The following is a 12,045-nucleotide window of genomic DNA, read 5'->3' as shown; positions in this document are numbered from 1 at the left end:
GAATTTTTCGACCAATCACATTTGAGTATTTACCACGAAAACAAAGAAAAATCAATTATTTCAGAATGATTTTTTAAATGTTAATTTTTTCCTTAACTTTACACATATTTTATTTGAAAAATCCAAATGGAATTGGACACAATTTAAATAACTTGGGAACGTAAGTGTTGGAACCACTTTCTGCACGAAAACAGTAAATTTATACTTAGTTTTAACAGATTTTTACAATAACAACAAGCCATGGTTGTGTCTTGTTAAATACCTATGTCTCTGACTACATATCACATCAAGCACATTAAGCATGGGTAACTAAAAGAGAAAATATATTGAGATGTTTGTTTACAGTTGTTTCGAGTCGTAAAAAGGAGAAGCGATTATAATAGCTTTAGTTTATAGATCCGGTCCAGTTCCTAAGGGTGGGGACAAAAACCATTTTCACTTCTAAGTTTTAATACTGCTAAATATAACTTATACCATTTTAAGCTTGATAAATCAACAAATATCCATTCAGTAATAATGGAGATATGACCTCATAAACACAAAAAATCAACCAAAAATCTCTTCACGCCCGAGTGCATTCCGGTTTTTGTTCTCGCCCAGTTCCGAACCAGCGGAAATGGAATTAGTCTCTCCTAATCCTCGCTGACGTCATTTCCCGCCATTCGTAAACAAGAACCTGCCAACAGGGTGTTCCAAGAAAATGTGTGAAAATCTGCTGCTAGTATGTGCTGTCTTCCGGATAGCCGTCTACACGGTGAGAATACGGTTTAGGATTCACTCAAAGATTTGTACTACAACAATGATTTTGAGTTGCATGTCTACATTGTAGACCATGAGATAATATCAGCTGAATTATCTGGTTTGACATTCTTTATTCTGACACAGTTATATGTTTTGTCCACAGGTACTTGGGGTAAGAAATTATATATTGTATGTATATACTATATATATACAGTTTAATTTCTTACCCCAAGTACCTGTAGTTTAGTCAGGGACGTACATGTATATAGCGCATTTAGTAATTATCATTATTACCAATTTTAGTATAATAGATAAGCAGACTGTAAATTCAAACATGTATATCATCTAAACGATTAGGGTAGGACATAGCCCGGGTTTCCTCTGACACCATGTCTGGTGTAGGGCCAGAGGGCACTACTATATGAAAACGTGGAATTCTCCGACACCGTTTGGTGTCGCTAAGATTTTGGTGCAAACACAATAAAATCGGGCGTGATATAACACCTACCGTACATGGTGTATGGTACTCCAAAAATATTAGAGGTTTACACGACAGGAAACTTTTGACAGGCTGTCGCAATATCCACCAATGTAATCGGGTGGAATAAGACCTCATATACGTATAGGAGTAGGTGTAAGGGCCAGAGGAAACTTGGGCTAGGTAGGCCATTGCATCCGGTAGACCTTTCAGAGCACATACAGTGTGTACATGTGAAAATATGAGGGAGAAACACATTCTTCACGTTCCAGTTAAAATATATTCCATTAAACATAAAGGAATGTATACGTATCACAATTCTATTTCACAAGCAGCTGTAGATTATTACTTGGTATCTACATTATGTATAATTACAGTTATGTACATTGTAATTTGTATTAACTTAAAATAGCCTACTATATATTTACTAAAACATAATATTCAATATCTGGATGAACATTTACAGATCAATATAGCAATATGCTTATAATGTCTGCTACAACTTAATACCCTGTATATAAAGTTTATCCATTGTTTGAAGTTAGATTGATTTAGATACATAATGATACTGAATTGTATATCTCCGAATGTGTATAATCAGTTTTTCCGGAGACTGTGTGGATTTGGACCTCCCCCAGTCAAGCCAAACTTCACAGTGTTATGTCTGGGACTGGAAGGATCTGGAAAGAGCTCCATCTTGGCAGTGCTTAGTGGGGAAAAGTATGATGATATATCGCCTACTAAAGGTAACACAAAAAATGTCCAAAGTTTAGAATCTTAATAATTTTAAAAAAGGAATTTTTTTGTTTTTTTTTAAGCTCTCATTAATTATTCATCATTAAAATATATTTCACTTGTTTTCATTTCTCTATAAATCTATACAATGAAATGGATGCATTTTAGAATATTTGTATTTATGTTCTAGTCTGTTTTCTTTGAAAACCTTGATGAAGAGAAAAACTGACAGTATACATATATCCCAATGATATTTTCAATAAAATTGATGTGCGTCGTAATAACATTCTGGGGAAAATATTAAAGCTTTATCTATTCTGTTACATCTTTTCAGGTTTCAGTATCAAAGCTCTTTTGTTTGATGACTGTATTGTTGATGTCAAAGAACTAGGAGGTAAGTATAGAGAGGTTATGTTTGACAATGTTTAGAACTATAGGAGGCAAGTTTAGAGTTTATGTTTGACAATGTTTAGAACTATAGGAGGCAAGTTTAGAGTTTATGTTTGACAATGTTTATAACTATAGGAGGCAAGTTAAGAGAGTTTATGTTTGACAATGTTTAGAACTATAGGAGGCAAGTTTAGAGTTTATGTTTGACAATGTTTATAACTATAGGAGGCAAGTTAAGAGAGTTTATGTTTGACAATGTTTATAACTATAGGAGGCAAGTTATAGAGAGTTTATATTTGACAATGTTTAGAACTAGAAGGCAAGTATAGAGAGTTTTTGTTTGACAATGTTTTGACAATTGTGGACAATAAAATTGTTTCTGTATAATATGATAAGGTACACTATCAGGACGTTATTTTCGTTATTGTTATTACTGTAAGTTGTGTTAATTAAAACAAAATGACTCACATTTATAAAATTGAAAACAAAAATATTTCTTATAATAATGCTTTGGTAATTTTTACATAGGACTTCAAGACTAAAGTGTTGTATTTTACTTAGTGCATTAGTATTCACATTAGAAAAATAAGGAGGATCAATTTACAAATAGAATGAGAAGTTTAAATCAGTTAAACAAAATACTAAGTAACACAGTCAGTTATCATATAAAAAAAAATAATTAATTGCCAAAATTTCATGTTGAGGGAGCATACAGAAATTTGGTTAAAACATTATAATATTCCTACTTTAAATGCTAGCTATTTCTTGTTTTGATATTGAATTCTGTTGTGGTTTCAGGAGGTGAATCAGTCCGTCCATACTGGGACCGATATTATGGAGGAGCCCAAGGGATCATATTTGTAGTAGACAGCACCTCATCTGATGAGAAGCTTAAGCTAGCCAGTAATGAACTCCATAAAGCACTCGGAGATCCTGTATTAGATGATCTCCCCTTAATAGTGTTGTGCAATTACCAAGATAAACAGGAAGCAAAATCTCCCACTCAGGTAATTTACGTTATCAATTAAGGTGTATGCTACCCTCACATTTTTAAAGAGCAATGCAATGTAAATCTTGTAAATGTCTAAGTGTATGGTACATTTGGAATGTATATATATATAATCAAGAATTCACACATTTTAAAGGTTTCAGTAAATGCATTATGGATAATGTTTTCTTCTCATTTTTCCATAAGTATTTATTGTGAAGACTGTATGTATGAGGGTTTTTAATTTTTTTTTGAGGATATTTTGGCCTGTTAATTTTGTTTTTGTTTATCTTGGCATATGGCATCATTTCTGTTTTTAACTATGGACCTGGTACATGTTTGATGTTTTTACTTGAAGAGTTACTTCCCTTTGTATCCCCAGCTGCAGGAAATCCTTGAAGTGAACCTAGAGGATGGTCACAGGACGTGGAGCATACATGGTTGTAGTATACATGATAAAGACAGTATCAAGCATAGCTTTCAGGAACTCAACAAGGTCCTTTTACATCCTAAAAGTCATTCCAAAGTAAATCATTCGGACAACAAGGATTTCAGTCGACTGTGAAGAAAAATTGATTTTGTCTAATCACTTGATATCTAATATCCATATTGTGATTGTCACTGAATCTGTTGTGTTTACTTTTATGGGTTTTTTTAACATATGTTGATATTCCCTCAAAGCAGAGTACACATAATGCCCCAGATCTGTGTTTATGCCCCACCACAAAGTGGCTGAAGGCTCAAAGTGTAACTCTTTGTCTATCTGTCACAAATATTGTTTAAAAAACTGCAGTTTGTTATTCATCTGTTCTCATTGATAGTGATACTGTAGGCTGCCAATATTTTCTTGAAAGTTTGTTTTGGGTTTGACATCAGTGGTGTTGAAATTGGAAATTAAGATCTTACCTTTCTTTCAACTTTGACATGTTTTGTTCACATTCCTATCATCTGGGATCTCTTGTTTTAATATGACCTTTCACAAAATAAATCTAGGAAATAGACAATTTCAAGAAAGAGAACTACTCCTTCAAGCTAATAGACCATAGGCTATAGTATAGTTGGTGAGATGAAACCTAGCTATCGGGAGAGTCATGTAGGCGGTTAAACCAGTAACTAACCAACTAATTTGGAACTTCAGTTGAGTACATTTAGGTAAGATAGAAGTAATAAACTTTTTTATGGCAATTCTTAAACGAACATTAATGTTTTTGGATTGAAGGATGCTTGGTGTTCTTGATGGGAGAAATCAGAAGCACCTTCAGAAATCCTTTTAGCTTTGCAAATGACCCAACTACCACATGATTACACTTTAGAGGCAATGTATTTATTAGTCCACATGCTGCAAGGAACATATAGATAGCTCAGCTCAATGTTCCGATTTGACCTTTGAGCTAAGATCCAGCAGCTGTATCATAATCATGTTGTGAACTGTGAATAATGATTCAGAAAAATGTTGTTATAAGTAATTTTTTTTAAATTGTACTAAATTTTGTATAATTTTATACAATACTTATATGGTTGTCTCAATTTTGTGTTGTTACTTGTTAAATGTTTCCAGTCTAATTGTTTAATGTATTTAGTGCTCATTGATAGCCAGGAACATTTTGAGGCGAGCTCCTTGAGTATCTGGTGCCTACTGTAAATCAAATGGGAGAAATGAATAAGATTGTATGTGTTGTGACTTAGATCTATGCCATTTTCAAATGCCACCTTAACACTGTGTCTTCCGATTTAACATAATGTCATCACTTTATACTGATACGGACATATTGTTATTTTCAAGAAGATATTTTGCAGTGTTGCTTTGATGCATGTGTGGGTTTTTACTCATGATGAAACTTAACAGGAACACTTGATGTTGGTACTTCATTTAAGTTGTATGTTTTGCTAAATGTGTCTCTGATTTATTTTCCATTTCTCATTATGTTTATTAACACTGTATAAAAAGTGACAGTAAGATGAATTCATATTGTTATCTATCTTATTAATACCCTAAATAAATCATGTCATGTTTTTATACAAGAATATATCCTGTCATTACTGGCCGAAGCAATAGATCGTGTGCAATTAACTAAAGGAAGGTTACCGATACAAATTAAGTTAATTATTGAGGAAATATATGTTAAGACTTTCTGTCTGAAATCAAACAGGTGAAATACTGTAAGTGTTTATGATTTGATTATATTCATACTCTGGTTAAACTTTTTATTATACCCCCCGCAACAAAGTTAGGGGGGGGGGGGTATACTGGAATCACCTTGTCCGTCCGTCTGTCACAAAATTTGTCCGGCTATGCAATCGCTCATTACTTTATGGATTTCACTCAAATTTGGTATTTAGTTAGAAGACCATAGCAACTTGTGTCCCCTGCAGTGATTTTGCGATTTAGCCCTTTTTAACTGAGTTATGCCCCTTTTTCATACAAAATGTGTCATAATTTTGTTCGGCTATGCATTCACTTAGTTTTTGATGGATTTTCTTGAAACTTTATACAGAGTTGAAGGATGGCATGAAGTTGTGTCTCCAGTAACGGCTTCTTCCAAAAAAAACCTTTTTACAGAGTTATGCCCCTTTATGTATAAAATGGTTACTAGCTTGTCCGGCTATGCATTTGCTTTGTTTTCAATGGATTTTACTAAAATTTGGTACAAATGTATGTAGTAAGAGGACCCTATGAGGCTTTGCTCTATGCAAAGATTTTGCCGAATTACCAGTTCTTATAGAGTTATGCCCCTTTTTCTTTAAAAACAAGCAAAATTTTGTTTGGCTATGCATGCAGTTTTGGATGGATTTTCTTGAAACATTATACGGGAGTTGAAGGACCACATGGAATTTTGCCACCAGGAAAAGCTTTTTCCTATACAAACCAGAGTTATGACCATTTATGTAAGGAATGGTTACAAGTTTGTCCCGCTATGGATTTATTTTCTTTTCAATGGATTTTCTTGAAACCTTTTTACACAGTTGAAGGACTGCATGCACTTGTGCCTCCAGTAAATGCTTTTTCCGGAAAAATGCTTTTTATATAGTTATGCCCCTTTATTTGAAAAATTGTTATAATTTTGTCCAGTTATGCATTTCCTCAGTTTTCACAAAATTGGTGTATAGTTAAAAGACCATATGGTGTTGTGATTTTCTCCAAGTAGTCCTTTTAAACAAATTATGCCACTTTTAACAAGAAAAATTGGTGAGTTTCATCCGACTGGGCAAATGTTCAGCTATGTAATCTGGCTATGTGAATGTTGAGCAATTTTCAATGAGTCGTTTGTCGTGACTTTTTGGAATGGCTGCCAGTTGAGTAGTTACTGAATACAAAATCAAACAAAATTGAAGACAATGTAAGTGATTATGCCATAAATAGGCAGCTTCACAAAGTATCCAAACCAATCATAGAAAAGCGGGGGGTATACTTTTCACCCCCTCGGTGACAGCTCTAGTTATTGATTTTAATTAAGGCTGCAGCATATAATGAGTAGCTGTGTCATTGTATGTTATATATATGGTAGATACATTGTATGTTATATATATGGTAGATACATTGTATGTTATATATATGGTAGATACATTGTATGTTATATATATGGTAGATACATTGTATGTTACATATATGGTAGATACATTGTATGTTATATATATGGTAGATACATTGTATGTTACATATATGGTAGATACATTGTATGTTATATATATGGTAGATACATTGTATGTTATATATATGGTAGATACATTGTATGTTATAAATATGGTAGATACATTGTATGTTATATATATGGTAGATACATTGTATGTTATATATATGGTAGATACATTGTATGTTATATATATGGTAGATACATTGTATGGTAGATACATTGTATGTTATATATATGGTAGATACATTGTATGTTACATATATGGTAGATACATTGTATGTTACATATAAGGTAGATACATTGTATGGTAGATACATTGTATGTTACATATAATGAGTAGCTGTGTCATTGTATGTTACATATAATGAGTAGCTGTGTCATTGTATGTTACATATAATGAGTAGCTGTGTCATTGTATATTACATATAATGAGTAGCTGTGTCATTGTATGTTACATATATGGTAGATACATTGTATGTTACATATAAGGTAGATACATTGTATGTTACATATATGGTAGATACATTGTATGTTATATATAAGGTAGATACATTGTATGTTACATATGAGGTAGATACATTGTATGTTATATATATGGTAGATACATTGTATGGTAGATACATTGTATGTTACATATATGGTAGATACATTGTATGTTACATATCAGGTAGATACATTGTATGTTACATATAAGGTAGATACATTGTATGTTACATATAAGGTAGATACATTGTATGTTACATATAAGGTAGATACATTGTATGTTACATATATGGTAGATACATTGTATGTTACATATATGGTAGATACATTGTATATAGATACATTGTATGTTAAATATAAGGTAGATACATTGTATGTTATATATAAGGTAGATACATTGTATGTTATATATAAGGTAGATACATTGTATGTTATATATAAGGTAGATACATTGTATGTTACATATATGGTAGATACATTGTATGTTACATATAAGGTAGATACATTGTATGTTACATATAAGGTAGATACATTGTATATTACATATAAGGTAGATACATTGTATGTTACATATAAGGTAGATACATTGTATGTTATATATCAGGTAGATACATTGTATATTACATATAAGGTAGATACATTGTATATTACATATAAGGTAGATACATTGTATATAGATACATTGTATGTTACATATAAGGTAGATACATTGTATGTTACATATAAGGTAGATACATTGTATGGTAGATACATTGTATGTTACATATATGGTAGATACATTGTATGTTACATATATGGTAGATACAATGTATATTATATATAAGGTAGATACATTGTATATTACATATAAGGTAGATACATTGTATGTTACATATATGGTAGATACATTGTATGTTACATATAAGGTAGATACATTGTATGTTATATATCAGGTAGATACATTGTATATTACATATAAGGTAGATACATTGTATATTACATATATGGTAGATACATTGTATGTTACATATAAGGTAGATACAATGTATATTACATATAAGGTAGATACATTGTATATTACATATATGGTAGATACATTGTATGTTACATATAAGGTAGATACAATGTATGTTACATATAAGGTAGATACATTGTATATTACATATAAGGTAGATACATTGTATGTTACATATAAGGTTGATACATTGTATGTTACATATAAGGTAGATACATTGTATGTTACATATATGGTAGATACATTGTATATTACATATAAGGTAGATACAATTGTATGTACAATATCGGTAGATACATTGTATGTTACATATAAGGTAGATACATTGTATGTTACATATAAGGTAGATACATTGTATATTACATATAAGGTAGATACATTGTATGTTACATATATGGTAGATACATTGTATGTTACATATAAGGTAGATACATTGTATGTTATATATAAGGTAGATACATTGTATGTTACATATAAGGTAGATACATTGTATGTTACATATATGGTAGATACATGTAATGTTACATATATGGTAGATTACATTGTAATGTACATATATGAGATAGATAATTGTATGGTAGATACATTGTATGTTATATATAAGGTAGATACATTGTATGTTACATATAAGGTAGATACATTGTATGTTACATATATGGTAGATACATTGTATGTTACATATATGGTAGATACATTGTATGTTACATATATGGTAGATACATTGTATGCTATATATATGGTAGATACATTGTATGTTACATATAAGGTAGATACATTGTATATTACATATAAGGTAGATACATTGTATGCTATATATAAGGTTGATACATTGTATGTTACATATAAGGTAGATACAATGTATGTTACATATAAGGTAGATACGTTAATGTTACATATAATGTAGATACATTGTATATTACAATACAAATGTACATATAAGGTAGATACATTGTATGTTACATATAAGGTACAGTGTAGATACATTGTATATTACATATAAGGTAGATACATTGTATGTTACATATAAGGTATATACATTGTATATTACATATAAGGTAGATACATTGTATATTACATATAAGGTACATTTAGATACATTGTATATTACATATAAGGTTGATACATTGTATGTTACATATAAGGTAGATACATTGTATGTTATATATAAGGTAGATACATTGTATGTTACATATAAGGTAGATACATTGTATATTACATATAAGGTAGATACATTGTATGTTACATATAAGGTAGATACATTGTCACTTACTGTATTGGTGGACATTCTCCAGACTCAGTATTCAGAAATCTGAATTAAGCTCTGATAACTGAAGTAGATGTTCTACCATAGTGCAGAAATGGCAGCATTTCTGAGTAAAAACAGAACCTAAATTGTCGATTTCAAATCCAGTTCAGCAATAATCACAACAGACTACTGGATCTTTATTCAAACATTAATCTTTTTCATTATTGTCATGCAAAGCTTGCCATTTTTACGCAAAGTTTTTCTTTTAATGAGGATTTGATGTTTACTAGATCTGTTTAAGAATATATCACTATAGTAATATAACATTCAAAGATTTTAAATGCTGATTTAGATCTGATTTTGATGTTGTTTAGTATGTATTCATAATAGGTATATATTTTTATTATTTCACTGACATATTGAATAGTGGGGTGGGGGATGTTGCTATGAAAACATCCAAGCCTAGAATCTAATCTAGAAATTCTGGTTAAAAACCATGTTACATTATAAATTTCTTAAAGTACATGACATTTGTATACATGTACACCTGCTTGAATTGATAACCTTCATAGATAGTGTATATATCCTGCAATAAGTCTATGTCAGGTAGTGGTAATAAAGCCACTATTGCAGTTCGATAAAGAAGCTAACAATGCTATTACCTTATCCTGCAGTAAGCCCGTCTTCTACTTTGTGTTGTGTTGGTTCCCAGGCCTTGTTACCTGATACAGTATATCAGTATGCTCTATGTGTTTTTATGTAGCATAATTGAATACACATATACAGGTATTCATGTAGATTTAAACTCTCAATGTAAGGTTTTTTGAAAGGATTAATTAAGAGAACACAGAGAAATTATTAAATGAAACAAAAATCGTGATATAAAATGATATTGCTATATCATAGGTTAATACTGCTACACATTCAAACTTAGTCAACAGCATTCCTAGCCATGATAAACATTTTGTATTAAAATATTTATATACCATTTTATACCAGATAATACTGTATATAGTATTGTGAAATCCTCACCTGTCCAATTGTTACGTCCAGAAATAGTTCCCAATGTGAATTGTATTATCATATATTGGTCATATGTATAGTGATTTTTTTTTATCAGAAATCTGCAAAATGGTCATTAGATATTCCATTGAAAATAAATAAGCCATTAATTAAATATAAATGTAAAAGTTGCAGAGAATTTAAAATTTTGGAGGGTAAACTGAATCTGATCAAATGTTAACACACATTTTTTTCACAAAAAAATGTTTTAGCTGTGATATACATGAACAAGAAATTTGAATTACTGCTTAAAAAGCAAATTTAATTTTCACATGGCATGGTTTTAGCAACATCAAGAAATAATAAACTAAAATTATTTTGATACAAGATATCAACATTTGTAAATTTGTCATTATGTCACCATAACCATTACTGGGTATGTCACTAAGGAAGCAGACTCACCAACTGGTTATATTTGTATGTCCGTACAGGTAAAGGGTCACCTACTGGTTATATTTGTATGTCCGTACAGGTATAGGGAGTCACCACCTGGTTATATTTGTATGTCCGTACAGGTATAGGGAGTCACCACCTGGTTATATTTGTATGTCCGTACAGGTATAGGGAGTCACCAACTGGTTATATTTGTATGTCCGTACAGGTATAGGGAGTCACCACCTGGTTATATTTGTATGTCCGTACAGGTATAGGGAGTCACCACCTGGTTATATTTGTATGTCCGTACAGGTATAGGGAGTCACCAACTGGTTATATTTGTATGTCCGTACAGGTATAGGGAGTCACCACCTGGTTATATTTGTATGTCCGTACAGGTATAGGGAGTCACCAACTGGTTATATTTGTATGTCCGTACAGGTATAGGGAGTCACCTACTGGTTATATTTGTACGTCCGTACAGGTATTGAGAGTCACCAACTGGTTATATTTGTATGTCCGTACAGGTATAGGGAGTCACCTACTGGTTATATTTGTACGTCCGTACAGGTATTGAGAGTCACCAACTGGTTATATTTGTATGTCCGTACAGGTATTGAGAGTCACCAACTGGTTATATTTGTATGTCCGTACAGGTATAGGGAGTCACCACCTGGTTATATTTGTATGTCCGTACAGGTATAGGGAGTCACCAACTGGTTATATTTGTATGTCCGTACAGGTATAGGGAGTCACCACCTGGTTATATTTGTATGTCCGTACAGGTATAGGGAGTCACCACCTGGTTATATTTGTATGTCCGTACAGGTATAGGGAGTCACCAACTGGTTATATTTGTATGTCCGTACAGGTATAGGGAGTCACCACCTGGTTATATTTGTATGTCCGTACAGGTATAGG

The 12,045-nt window shown here is 31.7% G+C and overlaps 1 protein-coding gene across 1 annotated transcript; it reads left to right on the top strand.

Moving 5' to 3' along the window:
• The first annotated feature begins 652 nt into the window (after positions 1-652).
• LOC117335153 (ADP-ribosylation factor-like protein 15) lies at positions 653-5,259 on the top strand. Its single transcript, XM_033895111.1, has 5 exons — positions 653-754; positions 1,821-1,965; positions 2,289-2,348; positions 3,143-3,351; positions 3,715-5,259. The coding sequence occupies exons 1-5, from the start codon at positions 701-703 to the stop codon at positions 3,895-3,897; spliced, it is 651 nt and encodes a 216-aa protein (XP_033751002.1). The 5' UTR covers positions 653-700; the 3' UTR covers positions 3,898-5,259.
• The last annotated feature ends 6,786 nt before the right edge of the window (positions 5,260-12,045 follow it).

Source organism: Pecten maximus, chromosome 9 (assembly GCF_902652985.1).
Source record: "Pecten maximus chromosome 9, xPecMax1.1, whole genome shotgun sequence".
Taxonomy (NCBI): Eukaryota; Metazoa; Mollusca; class Bivalvia; order Pectinida; family Pectinidae; genus Pecten; species Pecten maximus.
The sequence above is the reverse complement of the archived record's forward strand: the minus strand, read 5'-3'. Positions and strand labels throughout refer to the sequence as shown.